We start from the raw sequence: 25,834 nt of genomic DNA on the forward strand, positions 1-25,834 counted from the left end.
AGAGAATGGTTACATTTATAGACGCAAAATTACATAATAAAAACACGAGGAACAATCACATTCAAATTGTGGGAAGGCAACTCATTTAATTCCCCAGAATGTGCCACTTCAACGCATGGATTTGCACTGGTGGCGCATGATTTAAAAAAGGGCATTTACCAATAACATATCTTAAAGCAGGAAGGCGAAACTGGTTCAGAGTTTGCGTATTTAGAATGCTGACTGTTTAACATAAGTCTGGACGACCGATTTTTTTGTGGAGGCATGGAACAAAAGTAGATTTATTTACATTTTTAATTCTGGTTTACTTGTGATGTGTGCCTAGTTCCCATGCAATTCCCATGCAAAACGTGCGATGTTCAAGCGCAGGCCAGCAAAACCTTACCACTTTCATCAAGTAACACCTCCTCACAACTATATACATATATGTGTGCATATAAAACATTGCAATATTGAATCATTCGAAATAATAATCCAGATTTGTAAAGTGTAGATATTTTATTGATGTACAGTCAATGCATATAAAAGTCACCAATCCGTACATTTTAATTTGTGTGTATAATTCATGTTCTGTGTTGAACACTCCTTATATGTACGTAAAATAAATTTGTACATAAAACATCCTAATTATAAAAAAATGTTCGTACATTTTATGATCTCATTGTCTGAAACAAAAGCTAATTATATAAATATAGCCCTTTCGCAACATTAAAAAGCTGACTGTTCCTTGGATGACACACGCCATCATCATCATCAGTCATGGTCAATCCACTGCTGGATGAATGCCTCTCTCCAGGTTTTGCCGCTATCCCTCGTCGTGCTGCCGTGTCGTCGTTGTTAGGCGAGTGCGAGGCTCCCCTCTCGTGTTTCACGGGGCCAGAAACTTCTCTGGAAGGAATGTCGGCCAACAGATTTGAGCATAAATTGTCAGTGCGGCTTTCAGACTCTTAAATATTCTTCAGCTTTAGTAATTCCCTCGCTCGACCACCATTATCCTCGTGTTTAATAATATTAATCATCAACACGATTTACAACGCAGACACATTTCACGAATTGGACGAAATGTTTGATCGAGAACTCGGGAGATGAAGAGTCAGTCCCAATATGCTTGCCCCAGTACGGGTGAGAGCTTTAACGGGTGAAACTCTGAACAGGTGAAACCGTGAAGCACGTGAGAATCTGAACTAGGTGAGATCTTGAACAGGTGAGAGCCTGAACCAGGCGAGAACCTGAACGGGTAAGGGTCTGGACAGATGTGAGCCTTGAGGGGCTGCTTGAAGGTGGATGCTGAGGTTTGGGTGCTCCTGCTGCGTGTGTGCAGTAGGAGGTAGTTCCAGGTATGGAGAAACACCGCTCACAGCGCTCAGCCAAGACGGTGCTGGTTCTGCTTAGGTCGAGCAGATTGTAAGACGTAAAACTATTTAAACTAAACCATTTTTTTCATTTTACCAGGTAAAGCCAACTGAGCTATCTCGCTCTTTTCCCGAAGCGACCTGGCCACAAATCATAGCTCAAAGAAGTGGCTTATCGCGTGTAAATGTATAGCAGCCAAATACTCTAAACGCATGTTTCTAAATGTGGAGGGGAAATCGGAGGACCCGGAGAAAAATCCATGGGGAAAGAGACACGCAAACTCCAAATACACAGCAGGCGCCAGGGTGGTGATTGAACCCCGACCTCCTGTAGGCCAGGCGGGGAGTTAACATCTCCTAGCCACCGTGACGATGATGAGAGAGGGACACACAAACTCCAAATATACAGCAGGCGCCAGGATCGTGATTGAACCCCGACCTCCTGTAGACCAGGCGGGGGAGTTAACATCTCCTAGCCACCGTGATGATGATGAGAGAGAGACACAAACTCCAAATATACAGCAGGCGCCAAGGTCGTGATTGAACCCCTACCTCCTGTAGACCAGGCGGGGGAGTTAACATCTCCAAGCCACCGGGATGATGATGAGAGAAAGACACACAAACTCCAAATATACAGCAGGCGCCAGGGTCGTGATTGAACCCCGACCTCCTGTAGGCCAGGCGGGGGAGTTAACATCTCCAAGCCACCGTGGCGCCCACTTCATAGGACGTGGCGGTGCGCCGTGGTCAGTGGAGTGAGAGGGGTGGAGAGGCATCGCGGGAGCCATCGACAGATCGCTCTACGGTGCAGGATAGCGATTCTAAACATGTCTGTGAGTATACTGGAACTGCCACTTTCTGCTGACTTTCCCGTCACACTCTTCATAAAAGGTCACCAAATGTTCGACTTTTTGAAAAGCCGATGCCACGTTGGTTTCATTCAGCTCTCTTCTAAACGGCCAGACACACGCTTCCGAAGGCCCAGATTCAAAAACATACTCTTTGGTTCTTTCGGTAAAGTCACGTAGGTAGAAAATAAAATAAATCGCGACGTTTCGGGTGCAACACAAGCGTCCGTCATCAGGTGGGAAAGCATTGCCTGCTGCTGATGTTTTTATTAAAGTCTGGATCAGCAGCAGGCCATGCTTTCCTACCTGATGACGGACGCTTGTGTTGCGCCCGAAACGTCGTGATTTATTTTATTTTATACCTACGTGACTTTACCGAAAGAACCAAGGAGTATGGATTCCTGCAGTCACGAAAGCTTCAAATCAAGATTAGTTATAAGCGTAAACTCAACCACATTTGTACCAAGTTTAAGCTTTATAGCACTTCTACAACATTATAAAAATTGGCATTACTTAATAACGAACAACTGGATATATATGCACATAAGATGTGCAGCTTGTGTGTGGGGTGCTTAGATCGATTGTTGCATCACTGGATCTTGAGAGGTGGCGAGGGATTGGGGAGACCTTCATCCAGCAGTGGACTGACCATGGCTGCTGCTGCTGATGATCATACATGTTATGAAGTCAATTAGACGAGGAGCCATGTGGCTTATGACAATCAACGCACAACGCATCAACAATTTTGAAAAGTCCCGCGTCAGATGATGGAATGTTTTTTTTCATCTCAATGAACATCGCACGTTATCGCTGAAAGCATAACGTTAATATAACTGTACCAAATTTCAGCTCTTCACTCATTCTGCAACAGAATTTCCATCACTCACGTAATAACTCGCGTCTGGCTATTTATATTAGATATGATCTACGAAGTCAAACAGACGAGGGTTACGTGATTTATGGCGGTACACACACGATGCGCCATGCATTTTAAGCCCTCCCGCGGAAGCCGATGGGAGGGTATATGTACACAATGAACATCTAAATATTGTGACTGTGAGCGCACCTGACGTTATTCGCAAATGGCTGCAGTCTGCCACAGCAGCAGGCCATGGTTTCCCACCTGATGACGGACGCTTGTGTTGCGCCCAAAACGTCGTGATTTATTTTATTTTATACCTACGTGAATTTACCGAAAGAACCAAAGAGTGTATATTTATAATTGTTGTCCTTCTCCCGCACCTCCGATTAATTGGCTACGTACGGTGCGAAATAAGTTCAACGTACGTTGGTGAGATGTGGTGGCATCTACGGCCTTGTCCACGATGGCAACCTGATCTTGATATTTGCACGACAGCTGAATTCTCTAGAGTCTAGCCTCTCAGAAAATTTACCACAATATCTTGCTGATCTCATCAAGGACCATAAACCACCATGCTAAGTCTGGCCAACCTCGCAGCGGCTTTTGGCTGACCATCGAACAAAGGTGGTCACTGCATCGGGCGCTTTCAGATGCGCTTCTGTGGCCGTCTGGAATGCTCTTCCTTTCGATATTAGGAAGCCGCTGGAGCTCTGCACTTTTAAATCTAGATTGAAATCTCATTGCTTTCGAACTTCTTTTTGTGTTTAGTTTGTTGTCCTTCCCCCACACCTCAGATAAGCACGGTTAGCTTCGTATGGTGTGAAAGAAGTTTGACGTACATAATTCAAATGATCAACTCCACTCAATAATTCACAATTGGAAATATACATTAGACAAACGAATTAAAATAGACAAGGGCATTTGTGACTCATGACAGTGAACACACAAGTCCCCATGCGCTTTAGGGACCAGCCCAAGGGATGGCTTTTTTTTTAATCAAAATTAACATCAAAAGGTCACGGAGATCTGACGCCGTGAATGTGAGCTCTTCTCTCAGCAACAAGCTTTTCCCCGAGGCGTGGCTGATGAAAGAGCTGCAACGGTAGCGTTTGTACAATCTAAACTGTGTCTGTGTCCACTTACACAAACATGTCTTTGTGTCTGTCCACAAGAGCCAGGAGGCACCATTTCCGCACGATGATGAATGTGCTTAGCACCCTTTAAACAACGCCACAAGAGCAGCAGGGCGTTGACGCAGACGCTTCACAAACATTGGCCGGCACATTCTTCACACCGTACATTGTATAACGTCGACTTTCAATAGTTCACGTTATTCGAAGCGTATAGCTCAACAGGTATGGAGGGAGGAGTGGGGCAGCAGTTAGCGCCAGGAGCTATGAACACAAAGCTATGATCCTGGTGACCGGAAGGAGTTCAATTCCCGACTACGGCTAACATCGGTGGTGAGTTGATATCAGAACCGATGGTCCTGGGCCACCCACCCTTATTTCGCCAACCGGCACGGACCAGTGTGGTGAAGTATGGTAACAAAAAAACGCATTGTTGACAATGGATTGGGAAGGCGTTTATTATCGAGCAGTGGATTGACAAAGATGTGTAAATTATTATTAAAGAAGAAACAATATAATGTTATGCTGGCCTGTTGAACACTGATCCTTCTTCAGAGCTCTATAACAATGTTAATGTATTGTGTCAATATGTATTTATTTGTTGTCTGATACTATTTATTTAATATGACAAATATTCACAAGTATTTTGCAAGCACATAATGTAGTACTTAATTGACGACATTAAGTACACTATGCATACGTACATGTTATAATATACCTGACATATACCGCTTTGTACATACACTGTATGTGTATATGTGTAGTGGTTCACACAAAGGGAAACGAAAGCTTCTTTGGAGGCAACACGTTAATTTAACAATTCAGCCCTAAACACAAAGGGGTATCTCCTCTTCTACAGATCACCTAGGGAGGTCGTCTCTCTGGGCGAGTCACACCCTAACACACACTGGGAGGCTATATTAGACCGGACCCTGACTCGGGTCCCGGGTCTTGTCTTCGGGGCTTCTCTTCCAGGCGACGACTTCGTGTCTTCATTCAAACAACAGCAGCTGGCCCCATTCAGCGCTCCGGCTTATATTCTCGGTGGCGGGCTCGTTCCACCCATAGCCACGCCCACAAATCACGAATTTTATGTACTGTGTTAAATCGAACCTGGATCTTGTGTTTGCTCAAGATTTTGGAAATGTTTTTGGTGACCCCTGCTCTGTATGATGGTTTTGATTGGGTCCTCAGATGGTTCTTTCCCACTGGTTGGGGTGATAGCTTTACGGATTGTGTAGTCTGAATATCCAATAATCTTGAGGGCTTGGTGTACGTGTTCCAGTTCACTGGCTAGGTGGTGATGGTCGGAAATACATCGAGCTCTATGGTGTAGAGTTTTGATGAGGGAATTGGGATGATGGTGGTGGAAGTCAGGTTTTAGGTAAGCATCCGTATGGGTGGCTTTCCTGTAGACAGTGTCCCATTGAGCCATCTTGTCTCTTTTCGACTAAAACATCCAAGAATGGTAACTTGCCATCCTTTTCCACCTCCATGGTGAATTTGATGTATGGAATTAATGTGGTTGAGTAATTGGCCCGAGCTGGTCGGCCATGTGGCCAGATGACGAACGTGTCATCTACGTATCTCTTCCACAAGGACGGACGTAGAGTGGATGCCTGGATGTGAAATTAATAACCATAATTCAAGTCTATTTGTAATTCTATCCCACTTAATGTTTTGCTTGCTATTGACATTTGTGAATTCGGACCCTCCTGAAGAAGGGACTTAGGCAAAATAATACACATTATAGTTATTAAAAACCAAAGAGTAATTATGGTTATTGTTATTGTTCTCTACATCAACTATGTTCCACATCACTCTGCTTGCTGACTATCGCAAGGGCGACATTTCTCACTCGGTATCAGAATATTTATTTATACTGGAGGAATCCGATGAGCTATGAAGCTCTTCATTCTGTGGAACGCCACGCACACCACCGCAGCGGCATGAGGGCTGGGCGAGGCGAGATGGATGAGGCCGGGCGCCAAAATAATTCCCAGAACAAATCAGGCGGCACTGGCTGTCCTGCCAACGTTAAACAATCTCAAATTTCAGAGTGGTTCCAAAGCCCCCAAACTACAAACACTAGCTTTGTTTTTTGCAAGCGAGTACAGTAAAAAAAATACCAGCAAGATGGATTACAAAAAATACTTCCTGCATGAAATGTATCCCACTGAAGGCAGGCATTCATATTTACACATCCGTACGGTTGCCGTGCATTTTGGATGCAGCGAATCAGAAAGATACATATACCAATGTGTACAGATAGAGATATTTCACAGCCATTCTAACGACGCGTCCTGCTGAAGCCCGCTTACTTTTCTTAACACTTAAGTTTATTTTGTTGAACCAGGTGGGGAATCATGGGACCGGAATAGTCTTGTGTGCAAGAGCTACCTGGGTCTAAACTTGTATGTACGTATGTTGAACCTCTTGCGCACCGTATGTAGCTTACCATGCTAATCGGAGGTGCGAGGGGAGGACAACAAACTAAGCACAAAAATTAGTTTAAAAAAGTTGTAAATCTAAACTTTAAAGTACAAAGCTCCAGTGGCTTCCTAATATCAGAAGGAAGAGCGTTCCAGACGGCCGCAGAAGCGCATCTGAAAGCGTATTTGTTCGATGGCCAGCCAAAAGCCGCTGCGAGGACGACCGGGGGAGTTTGCGTGATGATGGTTTATGGTCCTTGACGAGATCAGCGAGGTATTGTGGTTCATTTGAGGCAAGCGCACTTTGTGTGTAATGAGTGCGACCTTGTAATGTACTCGTTCAGAAAACGGAATCCAATGCAGCTCGGCCAGCACTGGACGGACACGGTTGGAACTTTAAGTGCCCGTCACGACAATAACAGTTATATAAAGCAGACCTGAGACACGGTAGGACGAACACCTCAGCCGTGGCAGATCACTGTTATATTTCAGTGGGCTCACATGACATTGACTTCTCCAAGACGGAGGTTCTCTGCAAGCCATCCGGGTACCATGAGAGATTCGTTCATGATGCCATCCACATATACAAACACAAAGACAATTTCAACCGAGAAGATGGATTATGGCTTAGTAATCATTGGAATGACGTAATAAACCATTTCGGTTCTTGATTGATTGTGTTTTACGGTGACTTTCAGACCGCAGTCCATTCGCTGGCATTGCCTCTTAGTACCTTTCACGCGATGGTCAATGGTATGGTTTATAGCATATTGTATAATAATAAATAGTATAACAGTGTAATGTTTAATATAATTCATTAGGCAATATATAGTATCGTAATTGTATAGTGAATATACAGAAGTGTGGTATACAGTAGGGTTGGTAGAATAATACATAGTGTAATATTACAAGTCTAATATTATTATAGTCTAAAGTATAGGGTAGTGTATAGTAACGCATTGTATAATTAAATGGTGGGTTTGTCTATGGCAGTGTATTGTACGGTGTATAGTCGTGTAATGTAGAAAAAAGTTTAGTTGGAGGCATATCAATATAATGCATAATGTTAGAGCTTATATTGGGCTGTGTATACGATATTATACAGTGTAGTTTAGATTGGAAGGTATAATATTGTAATGTATAGTAGTCTAGTTTATAGCATAGTTGTAACGTAGCACAGGGCAGAGTAGCGCACCGTGGTTGTTTCTCTCTCTCCCCCCTCCTCCGTTCCGAGCATAGATGGACTCGTCCGTCTGAACACTCGCCGCTTTCCGTGGTGCTAACGTTGAAAAGAAACCGCTACTTTTTTCGACATAGAATTGTAATGTATAGTGACGTATTGCTAGTAGCTCAGCTGATTGGAGAGTATATTGAGTTTATTGATAATATTGACGTAGTTTATTTTTTAGTTTTTATCAGTTTACTATATGGTATGCATTATATAGTGTAGTGTATACCCAGTTACTTAATTTTCGATTTAAAGCTTTCGTGACTGCAATGATTAATCTTCTTTGGTTCTTTCGGTAAAGTCACGTAGAATGAGAATAAAATAATAAATTGATAAAATAAAACAACACAATAATATTCTCACGACGTTTCGGCCACAACACAAGCGGCCTTCATCAGGTGAAGGGACGAGACTGTCTGGTAGGACAGCGCTGGAGTGAAAGAGCCACGTTCAGATCACGACCTTTAAGCTGTGTGAGAGGAAACATACACCCAGCCATCAGATTTACCATGGAGGTCGAAAAAGATGGCAAACTACACTTTTTGGATGTCTTAATTAAAAGTAGACATGATGGTTCAATGAGCCACTCTGTCTACAGGAAAGCTACCCATACAGATGCTTACTTGAAACCGGATTCCCACCACCATCCATCCCAGAAGAACTCCCTCATCAAGACTCTATACCATAGAGCCCAATGCATTTCCGACCAGGAACACATTACCAGTGAACTCAAGCACGTACACCAGGCTCTCAGGGCTAATGGTTACTCCGACTACACAATCCGCAAAGCCATCACTCCAGTCATGAAGAAGGATCCTCTTGTGGAGCCACTCAAAACCATCACCTTACCCTATATTGCAGGGGTCACTAAAAAGATCTCCAAAATCCTGAATAAACACAAGATCCAGGTCCGATTCAACACAGTACATAAAATCCGTGATTTAGTTCCATCTGTAAAAAATGCTGTTCCAGACATACAGTACCCGGGCATTTACAAACTAAAGTGCCTCTGTGGTAGTAGCTACATTGGAGAAACCAAACGACATATCTCGGACCGCATCCGCGAACATAAAACAGACTTGAAACACGGTAGGACCAACACCTCGGCCGTAGCAGATCATTGTTCTAATTCAGTAGGATCACATGCCATTGACTTTTCCAAGACGGAGGTTCTTTGTAAGCCATCTGGCTTCCATGAGAGATTCGTTCATGAGGCTATCCACATATACAAACACAGAGACAATTTCAACCGAGAAGATGGATTCTATCTTAGCAATCATTGGAAAGATTTGATAAATCATTTCAGTTCTTGATTGATTGTTCACGCTTACAGTGCCTTTCAGACAGCATACATAAAAACAAATTTCGTCTCCCCCCTCCTCTTTTCAAAAAATAGATGGACTAGTCCTGGCAAACTGCCATCGTTGCGCGTGACGCAAACGTTATTTTTATATATATAAATAAATATGCCGTTTTCAAAATAAATTTATGCAAACCGACACACCTGATGATGACCGTTTGAGTTATGGTCGAAACGTCGTGAGAATTTTTTATTGTTTTATATATATTTTGTTATTTTGTTGTTTCTCTTCAACGTGACTTTACCGAAAAAACTAAGAATATGAATTACTGCAGTCACGAAAGCTTTAAATCAAAATTCATTGGAAAGATGTTTTAAACCATTTCTGTTCTTAATTAATTGTATTTTACGATGACCTTCAGACCGCAGCTCTTTCGCCAGCATTGACTCTTAATACCTCTCACACCACGGTTAATGGTATGGTTTACAACATGGAGTATAATAGCGCCTCGCAGCTGTCTCTCTCCCCCTCCTCTGTTCCGACCATGGATGAACTCGTCCGTCTGAACGGGGCCCGTAGCTATCCGTGGTGCTAAAGTTGAGGGTAAGAATCCACCCATTTTTTCGCCATATAGCATTGTGATATATAACGACTTATTGTTGGTAGCTTAGCTGATTGGAGAATATAGAGTTTATTGATAACATTAAGGTAATTTATATTTTAGTTTTTTATTGGTTCACTATATAGTACTGTGAATAGCTCAGATGTGTAGGCCTTGACTTCAACATAGTCATTTCTGTGACCAGTCACTAGCTAATCACTCAGTTATTTCAATGCTAAATTCGCCTAGTTATTTCAATGCTAAATTCTCCTGTTTGATTTGTACTAAGTTCCTCGGTGAATGTGTATGCTCTGACTTTAACGTAGCTATTTCTGTGACCAGTTACAAGCTAATCACTCAGCTATTTCAATGCTAAATTCTATGCTAATTCCTTTGTCAAGGGGTGCCTCTGCGGATGTGTATGCTTTAACTTAGCTATTTCAATGCTAAATTCTATGCTAATTCCTTTGTCAAGGGGTGCCTCTGCGGATGTGTATGCTTTAACTTTTAACATAGCTATTTCTGTGAGCAGTCACAAGATAATCACTCAGCCATTTCAATGCTAAATTATATGCTAATTCCTTTGTCAAGGCGCTTTGTTTCCTCTCACACAGCTTAAAGGTCGTGATCTGAACGTGGCTTTCACTCCAGCGCTGTCCTACCAGACAGTCTCGTCCCTTCACCTGATGAAGGCCGCTTGTGTTGTGGCCGAAACGTCTTGAGAATATTATTGCGTTGTTTTATTTTATCAATTTATTATTTTATTCTCATTCTACGTGACTTTACCGAAAGAACCAAAGAAGACAGTTACTTAATGTTAATAGCTCAACTTATTGGAGAATATATTGAGTACATTGATTATATTGATGTAGTTTATATTTAGTTCTTTCACATACGCTTTATTGTATGATAGTTGAGTAGTTGCAGTTATTTAGCGTCGACATACTAAATGCCTCTGTTGATATGTAAACTCTGACTTTAACATAGCTACTTCCGTGACCAGTTACATACTAATTCCTCACATTAACATCATGCTAATCTCCCAGTTGAATGCAAATTTCTCAGCTTAACATCCTGCTAATCGCTTAGTACCTTTCAGTGTAATGTTTAATATAATTTATTTGGCAATATATAATATCGTAATTGTATAGTGAATATACAGCTGTGTGGTACATAGTAGGGTTGGTAAAATAATACATAGTGTAATATTACAAGTCTAATATTCTTATAATCTTTGGTAAAGGGTAGTGTATAGTAACGCAGTGTATAATTCAATGTTGGGGTCTGTCTATGGCAGTTTATAATAAAAAGATTAGTTGGAGGCATATTATAATAATTTTTGCGACATAGAAGTGTAATGTATAATGACTTATTGTTAGTAGCTCAGCTTATTGGAGAATATATTGAGTACATTCATGATATTGATGTAGTTTATGTCTAGTTCTTTCACATCGGCTTATTGTATGATAGTTGAGTAGTTGCAGTTATTTAGCGTCGACATACTAAATGCCTCTGTTGATATGTAAACTCTGACTTTAACATAGCTACTTCCGTGACCAGTTACATGCTAATTCCTCACATTAACATCATGCTAATCTCCCAGTTACATGTTAATTTCTGACTTTAACATCCTGCTAATCTATCACATTAACACAGCTACTTCAATGCTAAATTCTTCTGTTGATATGTAAACTACTTTGTCAAGGCACTCTGCTCCTCCCACCCAGATTAAAAGACGCTGCCAAGCTTAGCAGTGTTAATTGGAACGCTGTCTTCCTGACAGTTCTGTTTCTGCACCTGAAGACGGCTGCTTGTGTCGTGGCCGAAACGTCGTGAGAATTTAATTTTATTGTTTTATTTTCATTGTTTTATCATTGCCCTTCTACGTGACTTTACCGAAAGAACCGAGGAGATGAATAACAACAGTGACCAACGATGGTGAAACTTGAGCGTAATCTGTACCTGTCGACTGCTGCCAACGTAACCCATCGCGCCCGCTCATATTTTTCTCTGCGGCGTTGGTGCGTGGAGGAGGTGACCGTGGCCAAGGCAAAAGGCTCCGGCCGAGCCGCGTTGGTGCGTGACGCTCGCTCGCGGCTCAGCGGTCTCCGAACAGAGCGCGAGGAGGCCACCGCAGCGGCCTTGCTGCTGCTGCTGTTGCCGTCACCCGCAAACACGGGCGCTGCGCCCGGCGCACTTGCGTTGACCGCGACAAGGTGACCTCTTCTGTCCTTCACCATCGCTTCCCGCACGACTTTTTGTTTTGCTTATAAAAGCCCAAAGCTCCCTCGTCGCATCGTGCGTACGGATCCCAAACGCGAACTTTGGCACAGAAAATGGAACAAAAGTTGAAAAGTGCACAAAGCAATCACGGCGATATGCGTGCGTGGAAATATACAAAGAGGTAGAAGTCAGTCAGCAGTGTATGACCCGAATAAAGCCCGTTGATGCACACGGCGCTCTGTCAATGGCTAATTTAGTCTCATCTGCCTCTGTGTCGTCCACACATCCATCTCATCTTGTTACTGCATATGGCGCGCGTCACACATCTTGGAGTGATTGATGCAGCCTCTTCCTCCCGATCCTCACGTCCCCCGACTCTCTGCTCCCGTTTCTCCGTTCCTTTTCCCTCCGTTTCCTCTTAATTCCGGATTCTATTCTCTGCTCTTTTCCCTTCCCCGTTCCTTTTCCCATTCATGACATCCTGGACGACCCTCCCCTTGCCGTGGTGTAGCCATGGAGGACAAAGGTGCCAGTGCACGCTGCAAACCCAACAGCGTTGCCAGGCCAGGGATATTGCGTGGTTCGGGAAGTGGAGGTCTACAACTCTATGGTCAACAAATATGAAAACAATATTTGAGTTTTACATATCACTGTATTAACATCCAGTTGTAATTTTTTAAACAAATATATTTATGTTACACGGTACAGTTTTCATATTTAAAAAACTAAACTAAATGCTTTTTTCCAACAGGCCCTACAGTGGGGACAACTCTGTAGGTGAAAACATAACTTTCAAAACGTCGTGTAGCCTGAGCAGCCAGGCGAATGCAAAGTTCTGTCGCTGCTTTCCTGCTGCCCTTCATCGTGTTTATGGATTCGCAGATCAGTCGTCTGAATGGCTCTGTCCAAGTTTTACGGTGCTGCTGCTGTTGCTGACCATTTTCATCTTCAAATTGTTCACCGCTGTATTTTTACTTCTCAGCGTTACATTATTCTAAATGCCGCTTTAACCCCCCACCCCATCCACTCCCTGCCTCTCACACCCTGAGGTCGTTACCCTTGACAAATGAGTTTAGCACAACACGACACAATCTGGTAAACAAAAATAAACACAACTCATAAAGGGGCCTCATATTTATCTTTATGTGTGGACATTACTAAGATGATTTAATTTAGGTTTGAGCTGTGCAGGCAGTGGTGCACAGGCACAGTGAACAAAAAACATTTTTCTAAGCACAAAAAGGTCCATTGCCTTAAACGTTGCCGATTATACTGTAGATATATTTTTATTTAAAGGCAGTGTTGTTGACAAGTGTGCGGCGTTTTTTTACTTTTGATAACTGAATCTGAGCGTGCAACCTCGATGTTTAACTTGATATCCTAGATATTTAACTTGATATCCTAAATATTTAACTTGATATCGTAGACATTTAACTTAATATCGTAGACATTTAATTTAATATTCGACCGACCTTATCCGTGCCACGGGAAAAGAGAAGAGGAGGAAGACAATCAAAGCTCGAGTCAATTTTTTTTAAAGAGAAAATATTCGACGTGGGCTTCACATCTTCGGTTAACTCGCCGAACTGAGACGGGTTAGAAATTCGGAGAGGTGTACATACAAAAAAAATAGGTGTCGTCGTATCTATCCTTTTGGCTCGACTCGCACCTTCCAGGGTCGAAGCCAGCTGCAGCCTCTGCCGGAGCTGGGAATGCTTTAAATGCCACTCCCTGGGTTTTTAAACCATTCGCCGTTGTTCGGGGTTCAGTGTGACCCCCATACCCGCGGCACGCACATGCACACGAGTGCACCAACACAAAGGGCAAGGATTCCCCTACAGCCTCTTAACAGGCTATTTGGGGCAGGTGCATTAAGTGTACATCTTTAAAGGCCAACATGGCACATGATGGGGTGGTGTGGTTAAACACCGCACCTTTGCATCGCCATGGCTCATAGTTACACACCGCACCAGATACTCATTTAAGGCTGAGTTGACCTAAGGGAGGTTCGAGATCGGTTCAGACATTCACCACTGGCGCTGATCGTGAGCGGAAATCGAACCGGGGTGTCCGGGTTCCTAGCGCACACAAAGAGACACCCCCCCGTGTATTCTGCTCAGGTTGTTGGGTTCGGTGCTCGCTGACAGCACTTGCCTCAACAAGACAAAGATCTCCATCAAAGCCTTAAATACTTTTGGGGAAAGTGCTGTTAGCGAACACCTCAAATACAAAGGTCCCCCGTATAGCCTTAACTGACTTTTGGGGCAAGTCCTTTTATTCATACGTAATAGCCGTATGCCCACATACCGGCACAGAACATAGACACATGGACAACGATCCCCTATTTAGCCTTCTCCACAGTTGGGGGAAATATGTTTAGGGAGCACCAGTTGAGGATTGGAATGACATAAAACAAGGCGATATGACCAGCAGTGTGCACACCTTTGTCTCCCCAATGCTGACCTTGACCACACCAGGTGTATGCATACAAGAGATAACTACAGTACATGATGTATCCTTCACATATCTTTCTCTAAATAACAAAACTATTTATCACACAAAACATCAGCCCCCCGGCCTTCTCGGAGTACATCATTTCAGCAGTATTGATCATATACAAGCAAACTCTGGACCGGTTTCAACATTCATTGTCAGGCTCGTCGGAATCAATGTTGGCGAACTGCCAGATGTTTTAGGCAAGGATCTTCTCTTTAAGATATGGGTAATTGCTCCAGGCAATATAACACAACACAACACATATCTATGTTATCTTATATCTTCTATATACATAAAAGTCCAAATGTATCTGTTTGTGGGTTTATGTGTGTGGCTTTGTGTGTGTTCGCGCGCTTTGCAAACGATTTGGCTCTCCAACGGTGGGGTTTACGTATAAAAAAAAATAGCCAGGTACCACGCCGTAAGCCCCGCCGTGAGCAAGCGCTATTCCTTTTTCACATCCGTCACCTTTAAATTAGTTTAATTAGCGATTTAGTGCGATTTCTGTGCGCTCTCCTTTTATTTAATTATTTATGACGCATGCACGGCCGTACCAACTCACGCCCTTTTGGTGGGGGGGGGGACGGCCCATGCCAAGTCACACGCCTTCGGTAGGAGTGAGGGGGACATTTTCTTTTGCGTTAAAAATGCTATTAAAATACACTAAACGCTCAGGTAAATTATTCACTCTGTGATGTCCCCCGCACCCCGATGCGTGCAGTTGCTACTATACAGTCGGTACATTCTACCACTATAGGCTGTAGATATTACTGCAGAGCGGACGGTGAGATTGTGGCTTGGGGGGGAGGGGGCGAGGACGGAGGCTCTGCACAGGACTAGGCCTCACCACGCCACTGTCAGGTGAGTACTTTGTGCTGTATAGTCGATAAATACTGCTTTCGAGTCAGCATGTACAACTGTAGTGATAGCAGGTACCACCACAGTCGGTATGCACTGCTGTCATCATAGCAGGTACCACCACAGTATGCACTGCTGTTAGATTTTTAAGAGTAGGTTTGATTTTTTTTACCCGGGCAACGCTGGGTACTTCCCGCTAGTTACTTATATTCTCCACAATGACGCTCATAATGTAGCGTCACGTATTCGTTTTGGGTTGGGGTGGCATTGTACAAGACTCAGGCTGGGCTTAAATAGCACCTGGCACTGATGCTGTGCCTTGTCTGGAATAAACTCTTCAGGACAGGGTGAAAACTACACCCCACGCTCCCCAGCTGACAAGATAAAGATCCCTCGGTCATTGTCAACAGACAAGAGGGGCAGTGCCCCTATGAACAGGGCCGGATCATTGTCCCGTGATGTCTTTTGCAGGCCCCCCCCCGCCGCTTTCTTATATTGGTGTCTTTTTTGCCTTCCTCCTCGCAAAACCATCCACTAGATCGTCAAAATGTAGCTGTCTGACAAGGTCTGACTATTGACATAAGTGACAATGAGCTGAGCCGTGTTTGGCACATGCTCCTCCACAGCTCATTTTTATTCTGCCTAAAAGGGAAAAATGTCCGTTCACCCTGGCAGTTTGTCACTGGAAAAGTTAGAAAAATCCGAAGTGCCACGAAAACATTGGGGAAGACTGACAGCAGATTAAGTGCCTGCAACGTCTCAAGCAATTTAGTTGGGCACTTCTCACCCTCAGAGTCAGACATAAACGACTTGAATTGGATTAAGTTCGTTGACAAAGTTCATGTCCAGGTCTGATGGATATGCAGCGGAGAGTGCATCTACCTTTTCCCCTATAACATCACTGTTAGACACCTGATCTGACATGAACAGAACTCCAAAGAGACTGGTCAAACGCTTGTAAGCGTCCGAGCGATGTTCAAGGCATGCCACTAGCTTATAAATGACTACATGAAATGTTTCTATTTTGAACTTCTCCCACCTGGTTCTGAGCTTTTGCGTTTCCTCTTTCGCTGAAGATCGTGCTTATATGACTGAGAGACACCTGTCACATTTAAGGCTGCCCTTTCAAAAGCCTCAAACTGGTCTTGCTGTCCCGCCACAAAATGCTCAAACGAAGACAAAAGCTGTGCTGCTACAGAGATGTCAATGTCACTTTTCTGTAGGTGCATGCTTGTAGCGTGGAACCTGTCAAGTATGACGTCCCAGAAATGTGCCATGAACACCATCTCTAAGGTGTCCAATTTAGCACATAGTCCAGCGGCCTCAATTCGAGTATCTCTTTTCTCATCATCATTGCACATACCACCGAAGGCCTCTAATGTGGGTGTAATTTCTCCACAGTGCCTTGGTTGACTCTGCCCGAGCACTCCACCGAGGACTGGACAGCGATTTTAATTTCAGTCTGGCATCTGTCTTCTGAAAAACGTTCCCCCATCTGTGTGTGGATGAAGAGCAAAATGTGTAGAGTGACTGCAACATGTTACAAAAAAAACTCGTCAGCCTCTGGGCTACTGCCGTCTAAGGTGTTAACACCAACTAAGTTAAGTGAATGCGCTGCGCAAGGCACATACTCTATCAGAGGGTTTTTTTTTGTTTCAGGAGGGCCTGTAGTCCATTGTATTTTCCTGACATGTTGCTTGCATTGTCATATGACTGACCTCTACAGTTTGAGAGGTCCAACCCAAGGCCCTCCACCATCAAAGTCACACAGTCTGCTAAAGTTTTACCAGTGTGGCTCTCAATTGTCTCAAAGCCCAGGAATCGCTCCACCACATTCCCGCTGCTGTTAACCAACCCGAATATGAACGTCAAATGGTCCAAATGTGACAGGCCTGGGGTGGTCAACAATTATTGAAAAATAGTTGGCATCCCGAATCCCATCTGCTATTGTTTGGCGAGTTTTCTGACCCATTAGCTCAATGAGTTCTTCGCAAATTACTCTTTGGTTCTTTCGGTAAAGTCACGTAGGTAGAAAAATAATAGATCACGACGTTTCGATCGCAACACAAGCAATGGTCATCGGGTGGTTGTCCCACCTGATGACGATTGCTTGACTTTACCAAAAGAACCAAAGAGTATGGATTTCTGCAGTCACGAAAGCTTCAAATCAAGATCTTCACATATTGTCGATGACAAATAGGACACTGTGCCTCTTATTTTCCGCCAAACTTTTTAATATGTTCAGCTAAGAATGGGTCAAATTGTGATAGCAATTCTAGGATGCCAAGGAACTTACCGTTATGGGTTGACCCAAACCGTTCATCATCTACCCTAAACTCAAGTCCTCTTTCACCCAATAACTTGATCACTGCTACAACTCTTGTCAAAATGTCCCTCCAGTATTTACGTTCCCCATCAAGTTGCTGCATGATATCTGCATCTATAGTACTGCCCTTTGTCCGCTGGTGCAAGGCAAGCATGCATGATCTGTCTTTTCGTGTTCCCCTATTCTTTCAGAGTGCTTACAGTCACTAAACCCCTCACTAAAGCCACCGAGCTTGCTGGAGAACTGTTTGCATGCAAAACAGTTACAGACAACCTGTCGAGGGTGAGTACAGTAGCCACCGTCGAGAAACATTCTGCCCATTTGGCAATATACAGTTCAGAAATTCATTGTTGAAACTTCTAGTCTTTCCACCAAGCGCTCTATCTCGGACTGAAGCTGGGTATTTTTGTTTTTTTTTACTGCACACACCTACCGACACACACACACCGACACACACGTGTCTCCAAGACAAGCTCCCCTTACATCAAACAAAGTAAACAGAAAGGTAAAAATAAAGTGTGGAAAAAAGAAGACAAAAACTTCCTTGACTGGGAGAACTTTAGACGTTGTGTTTAAACGTTCATCTTCCACATTCCTGTGCCACAAATACGCCTTCAGGCAGGGCCACCGAGCTGTTAGTTTTGGGGGAAATGGATTTAACTCAAATAACAGCCTCAGACTAAGGCTTCAGAACAATGCCAGCACTGTAGGTGCATTGTCACGGCACTTCACCATGGCAAGGCACGATTTAAAGCTTTTGTGACTGCACGGATTCATCTTCTTGGTTCTTTCGGTAAAGTCACGTAGAATGGAAATAAAATAATAAAAATAAAACATAATAAAATAAAATTCTCACGACGTTTCGGCCACAACACAAGTATCCTTCCTCAGGTGAAGGAACAGAACTGTTGGGACGACAGCGCTTCATTGAACGCTGCCAAGCTTCGCAGCGTCTTTTAAGTTAGGTTGGAGGAGCAGAGCGCCTTGACAAAGGAGTTTACATATCAACAGAAGAATTTAGCATTGAAATAGGTGTGTTAAAGTGTTGGATTAGCAGGGTGTTAAAGTCAGAAATTAGCATGTAACTGGGAGATTAGCATGATGTTCATGTGAGGGATTAGCATGTACATGCTAATCATGATGTTAATGCTAATCATGATGGTAATGTGAGGGATTAGCATGTATATGCTAAGCCCTTTAATTAACATCATGCTAATCTCCCAGTTACATGCTAATTTCTGACTTTAACACCCTGCTAATCCAACACTTTAACACAGCTATTTCAATGCTATATTCTCCTGTTGATATGTAAACTCCTTTGTCAAGGCGCTCTGCTCCTCCCACCTAGCTTAAACGATGCTGCGAATCTTAGCAGCGTTCATTGAAGCGCTGTCGTCCCGACAGTTCTGTTCCTTCAACTGATGAAGGCTACTTGTGTTGTGGCCGAAACGTCGTGAGAATTTTATTTTATTACGTTTCATTTTTATTATTTTATTTCCATTCTACGTGACTTTACCGAAAGAACCAAGAAGGTTACCAAGTTGTCAATATACAATTAAGTTAAAGAACATTGCACAGCCCTTTGTGAAACCACTGCTGGATGAAGTGGTCTCCGTGTTTGTTTGACCATACTCCATAACTTCGTCACAGTGGCGGGTGCGTGCAGGGGGAGGGGGCCACGAACGGTTCGAATGTCGCTCCTTGCCACAGATGATGCCCGTGGCTGGGAATCGATCTCCGGTCGCCAGGTTCGTCGCGCAGAACGCTAACCACTGTACCACCGCTCCCCCGCAATGCTTAATGCAAGAGGCAGCTCCCATTTGTACTGTCAATACACCAGTAAGTTTTTAAAATCACGTTAATAGTATTGAAAATATTTTCAAACATTATAAAATGCTTTACCTGATAGTAAACAAAAAACATAATTTCTCAATATTCTGTTGTTTACCTGGAAAATTGACTAGTTATTTAAAGATATTGATAACAAATTAACGTTGTCACCAATTATGTCAGAATTAGGTGAGGGGAGTGGAGGGTGGGTAGGAAGAGTGGCAGAGTGGTTAGCGCACTGCTCTATAAACCCGGTAGTCTGAGTTCCACTCCTGGCCATCATAAAGTCAGTGGCTAGTGATGACTTCACCAACCTGCACTGACTGGCGTGGAGAAGTCTGGCCAACAACAGCACACGACCGACGCGGCGTGTGGAGGCCTTCATCCAACGGTGGATCGACCGAGGGCAGTAAATTGTGATTTTGTGACACTACCATATTGCGTTATAATTGAGTTCGGGGAACGTGAAACGGTGTCAGGGGAAACCCCTGAAGATGACACCGCAGATCTATATCCACAATAAACACAATGAGCCGCTCTCATCCAACATCGGGCAGCCCAGTAAACATGCCAACATCCAGCCAATGTTGGCAATGTGGTTGGAACCGTTGGACCAACGTTGGCCCAACATTGATCGGGCACCACTGAGATCCTGAATTAAAACCCGGGCTTCAGCCACCCGTGATTATCCGGGGTTCTCAAGTGTGGTAAGTTGATGATTATAGCCTGGCCATCAATGACAGCACTGAACAAAAACCCCATAATTTAAATTATTTTTTACACTTGACTTGGCTAGATTCCAGTTCTCAGACCTTTGTATGACCTTAACTGCCTCTAGTATGGATAAAGATGCCAATTGAAGGGACCTCAGAAGTAGTTCTGTGACATCATTCTTGGGATGTTAACTGACACAGGATGGTGTACCGCTTGCTATAAAATTTTACTATAAACCATTTTTTATTTCAACAGGTAAATCCCACTGAGCTACATAGTTCTTTTGCAGAAGTGGCCTGGCCACAAATGACAGCTCAAACAAGTGGCTTATCTTGTGGACATTTATAGCAGCCAAATACTCTAAATGCACGTTTAAAAAAAGCTGCAAAATGCGCAATGCAATTTTCTTCATCTGATGACACCATATCGATATAAATATTTGAATTGGAGAGAAAAGGCAAAAAAATAATGGGAAATTGGACAAAAAGTCTCGAGCCTCGAGGCTTTTTCTGTGTAAATAAAATAAATTAGTTTTATGCCAAAATCCATTTTGATGCGCACACTCACACACCTCCACGGAAAGCCCATGCCGCCCCAGTTCCCAGGCCCTTGTCACTAAACAATTCGAGAACATATTAAAACAAACACTGGGCTACTGCTGCTGCTGACACGTGTCACCATACCCAGGTTTCGTGAATTGCCCCTCTCAGCCAGTGGCGTCTCACCACGAAGCTCCAAGGTGAGCAAACAACGGCCCGGCCATGAGTATTTATTCCGCGCGCTTAGCTCACGTCACCCTTCACCTGCGGCACCAGGAGGCACCGTGAGGATCGATCGACCACGAGACTCGCGGCACCAGCCTTCCCTTGCAGAGAGAGAGAGATTGAGAGATGACCACCTCGTCACTCGCGTCGCTGCTCCTGCTGCTGCTGGCGGCCGGAGCGAACGTGAAGGCCCACGTCCCCGAGGTGGAGGGCGTCCTCATCCTCTCGCAAGACAACTTCTCCGAAGCGCTGGAGAGTGAAGGCAATTACCTCCTCGTCGCGTTTGGTGAGTGCTTTGTGCTATAGATTAAATTATCATTATCAGTACACTGTCATTATAACCACCACTACCGCCACCACAACCATTACAATCATCACCACGACCACCATCATTATCATCATTATCACAACCACCACCATTACCGGTACCGTCATAATGATCGTTATCATCGGGTATGATATGTGGACGTCATCCCATTCACCAATGCAATGTCACAATCCATCTCAATCTTCCGCATAAACTGATCTTATCACGCCGTCTCCATGCCACGTTGCTCCTTCGGCCGTGATTCTGTCGCAGACAATTCCCGAATTTAAATGTCTACCGTCTCAAGGTATGACACCGATAGCACAATTGAAATATACCCAGGATATAAAGTGAGATAAAAATACGATATTAAGCTGGCCAAACACCTCAAGAAGGACCCTGGGGCAATCCATATTTATATGTTGATTTGTTCTCCATCGATCAATCTGTCAGAGTAAAAGGTTGCAACCCATTGAGACAACGCACGTTTCACAAGGGGGACCTGGTCAAATCAGCGGGCAATGTGTGCTGCTACCCCTTGTCAATCCATTGCTGGATGGAGGCCTCCCCAAGTCCGTGTCAAAGTACTGTTTGACTATACTTCACTGCGCTGGTCAGTGCAGGCGGTAATGAGAGGGGGGTGGGCAGGGCTGGTTGAGATATAATTAACCACTGATGATGTTAGACGTGGCCGGAATAAAATGCAGTGCGGTAACCACTACCCCACTGCTCCACCTGATAAAATCAATAGACCGCGTGCGACGACAGTTGTACTGTTGGCAGTTGAAGGGTGAATGCAGGCAGCAGCTGGAGATGTTCACACTTGGATTGACACCAGGTTTCCATTGTACACATTGTGCTGCCTTCAGGCTCCTTGATCTCAGAGTGACTGTTCAATCAGACATCATCTCATGAATGTTACATCGCTTTGAAGTCGTATTCGTGTATCTCGCCGCACTTAGCATAGCACCATTCCCACGGACGTATTCCGTGTCATTTAACTTCAGAATAAAAATCTTGATTTATACTGGAGGAATCCGATGAGCTTTCAAGCTCTTTTCCACGGATGTCCAGTAGGGGCAGGTCATGACGTTACAACAAACAATACAAAACATAATAGAAGCGCAAAGTATAAGAAAGGTAAACAAATCACTTAAAACACATTTTCAAATAAAACTAAACATTTTTTAAAATCTTTCCAGGTAAAAAGCACTCAGCTATTAGCTTATGTTTTTTAGAAGCGACCTGGCCACAAATTATAGTTCAACGAAGTTCAACATATATACAAGGCAATGGATGTTGCTCCATTGCCCACTGCTCACACACCATGCACGCTCACAGCTGCACAACAACCCCAGCTGGTAACCATCTAAGCAGTTCTGTGCAGGCTCAATCTCCGCTTGGCTTCTGAGAACTGATAGGATCAGGGACAATCCGGGTGATATTGTTCGGGGGGGGGGGATGGGGTTGGTATCGTTACAGATTTCAAGTGTCGCGAAATGTTAAACTTACACAGACTTCATTAAAGTCAAACTGAGACAGATGTCGCTTTTTCCCACGACACGATCGCCAATTTCCGCTTCCCTCCCTCTCACCCACCCCCACCCCTTCCTATGTTAAATAAAACTTTTAAAGTATTATTTCAGTTGCTGATGTTGCTATAGATGTCAAAAAACACTGCACGGTTTTGCGTGGAGGATGTCTGTCACCCGACCCGCTCTTGCAACATCTGTGGCTGTATGTTGAACTTCTTTCGCACCGCACGTAGCCAACCGTGCTAATCGGAGGGCTGAGTGCTGGCTGTAAGGAGATATCTCGTGAAATAGATCCACAGGTTACATTCGGGGTTGCTGATGAGTGCTGGCCTGGGCGTGTGGGGTTTTGATGACTTGAGGGGTGTTGTGCAGTCACCCATTCCGCCAGTGCACGAACATTCGAGGCGGCTAATGTCAGCACCATTAAAACAAAGCCTTCAACCTTTCAAAACATCTTAGGACACGCATGCTGTGTCAAAATATTACGGGTTCATATTGCACGTGACTGACACTGTGACCTACACGGTGTGGATAGGCTTTTATGTGGCTGCATTGACAAAGCACGGCGAATTAAAAACTTTTTTTTACTTTGGATGCATCAACCCTCACCTGCCCAACCCTAATGCCGCATTTACTCGAAGAAAGCCAAACAAAGAAACCACAATCACACGATACCACTTCCCAATGCGTGTGTGCACGATTACCTCCAGATTACTCAATTGGGATCGCACAATTTCAACATCTCCTGCTAAATCTTGGCAGGACCCTCCTCCTGAACAAGAGTCTTGATACTTGATTAGGCTGTTTTGAGTGAACAAGCGGAGTATAGAGGATTGTGTGGCCTTTGTGACCTTGGTTGTGTTGTGGGGGGCTGCAGTAGGGAGGGCACGGGACCACGACATAGCAGGAAGGTGGTTTAAGCCACCGGATTAACCCCTTTAGGACTCACGGGTGACACCTTCCTCCCCACGATCGACGGTTACTGAAACGGCAACGGCAGCGATGGCTTATCGGTGACACCCCGGCCATAAAGCAGACAGGGGCATGGGTACACAAGACAAAGATGCCCCGTATCACCTTTATAGACTGTTGGGGCAAGCAGTTAGCGACGACCTATGAAGGCCGGCATGGCATACAAGGGGGTGGCTGGCCAGCACCACGCTTGGCCGCCTTTGTCTCCCTAGTGGCTATATTTATACACTGCACCAGGTACTCATTTGAGGATGAGTCGACCTAGGGGAGGCCCATGACTGATTCAGATAATCCTCACCGGTGTTGGCCGTGAGCGGAATTCGAACTCGGGTGGCCAGTTCGCAGGGCAGTGCCCTAAGCGCTACACTACCACTCACCACTGCCAATACCAATACCCACGCCATTCGCCACTAAGTGACGGTGATGTCACCTCCGGCGCCTGTGCCAGGCCAGGTGCACTTTGAGGCCACATGAAGTGTCGACGGCTCGCTGACAGGAGGCCTCGGGACAGACCCAGGTACCATGGTTAGGCTGACTGAGATGACTGGTAAATGCACCAGCTGTACCCCCTACTGTGCCAACTTGCTGCATTTTAGCCACCCGGTTCTCTGCTCGTTGTTGTGAGCGTCTGCCTCCAATTGCCTGCCCAGTAGCGTCCTTCACGAGCCTCCTCCACAGAGGCCGATCCTGACACTGCTGGTACCAGTCGTCAGAAGGTCCATTCATTTCCACATCCTCCTGTACCGCATCAGTCCATCTCTTCTCCAGCCGACGTCGTGCCCATTTAGCCCCCTCTATGCGGCCAAACAGAAGCAAATTGGTACATGCAGGCTACATCACCCAGCAAACGCAGCCTTGCCTGCCGGAGGAGCTCACTGATGGGAATGTGTCCAGATCTTTCAAGGATTTGTGAGCTCCTCACACAATCCAACCTGGTTAAACCCAGGATGAACCGTAGGCATGCTAGCCTAAATGTTTCTAACCGGCGCAGATATTCCATTAGAAGGGTTCACGTTTTACAAGCATAGAGAAAGGAGGACATCTGGCCGAGAAGACCCGACGCTTCGTGCTGAGCGACAGACCAGGTAGCTTCCACACAGCATTGCGCAGCCGGTTACAGGCACACACACACCTCAGCTCGTCATAACCGGGACAACACCTGGCTGATTTCTCACAGCCAGACGTGGGCAGGACCCCACGAGGCGGCTCAGCGCAGACGTGGCACCTCCGAGCTGGCTCCAAAAAAATGCCGCGACAGTGATCCTCGTCGCTGAGCTGTGTCGGCCTCTTTGTAGCAACTCCAATACCTTACATCTCATCTCAAATATTCCAATGCCCCGCTGCAGTTTAGCCCAGGAAACCCCCTAGTTGGCAGCTGTCCCTGTGCGGCACAAGGTGTGCGCAGATGAAAAAAGGGCTTCATAACTGACAGAACGTGGCGTTATAAGCATTTCTGGTTGCAGCGTTCATAAAGACTGAAGGCAGGCTCATGTTGACTGAAATGTAGTTGTAAGTGAACTCTTTATTCATAGTGGAAATGCAGCAAAGATAATAAAACTATACATTTAAAATGCGGGTACAAATAAAAGGTTATGGAGAACCAATATCACGATGACCATCAAGTGGAATGGGGAAATGCGATGTTGTGGCCACGCCACGTATTGCTGTCCCAGATGAATGAGTTCTGTTCCTCGCTTGTCCCTCCCCCTATGGGTGCCCTTGTTCTGCTGGGAAGTTTTCCCCTCTCTCTTTTGCCCCCAATGATCTATTTTAATCGTTCTTATAGTCGACATGCGTTCGTCATATACACAGTGGGAGGGGGGGGGGGACTGAGCAGAAGGTTATGTAAGTTGAATTTTTTTCGCACCGTACGTAGCCGACTGTGCAAGAACAACTAGAATGCAGGATAGACACAAGCAGATCGTATCGTGACTCATTCTGGTCAGTGTTGCAACGTTTGTTTAAAGTTTCCTTCATGTTGACTGCATCGTGCCCCCCACCCCTGCCCCCCATGGGTTATTGCACTCCCCCCCTCACCACCCTTTAAACGAGGTT

The 25,834-nt window shown here is 44.7% G+C and overlaps 1 protein-coding gene across 2 annotated transcripts in view; it reads left to right on the top strand.

Annotated features, from left to right (window-relative positions):
• The first annotated feature begins 15,082 nt into the window (after window positions 1–15,082).
• LOC116953100 (protein disulfide-isomerase-like) overlaps window positions 15,083–25,834 on the top strand; it is a 37,567-nt gene continuing 26,815 nt past the window's right edge. Inside the window, exons 1-3 of one of the 2 annotated variants that reach the window (XM_076074735.1) lie at window positions 15,083–15,334; window positions 17,849–17,939; window positions 21,017–21,251. In XM_076074735.1, the coding sequence (XP_075930850.1) occupies window positions 21,092–21,251 (160 nt within the window). In that variant the 5' untranslated portion in view covers window positions 15,083–15,334; window positions 17,849–17,939; window positions 21,017–21,091. The remainder of the gene's footprint in view (window positions 15,335–17,848; window positions 17,940–21,016; window positions 21,252–25,834) is intronic. The other variant, XM_076074734.1, reaches the window with a different exon arrangement.

The sequence above is a fragment of the Petromyzon marinus genome, chromosome 50 (genome assembly GCF_048934315.1).
Source record: "Petromyzon marinus isolate PM22_M1 ecotype Great Lakes invasive population chromosome 50, UKy_Petmar_22M1.pri1.0, whole genome shotgun sequence".
In the NCBI taxonomy this organism is placed as follows: Eukaryota; Metazoa; Chordata; class Hyperoartia; order Petromyzontiformes; family Petromyzontidae; genus Petromyzon; species Petromyzon marinus.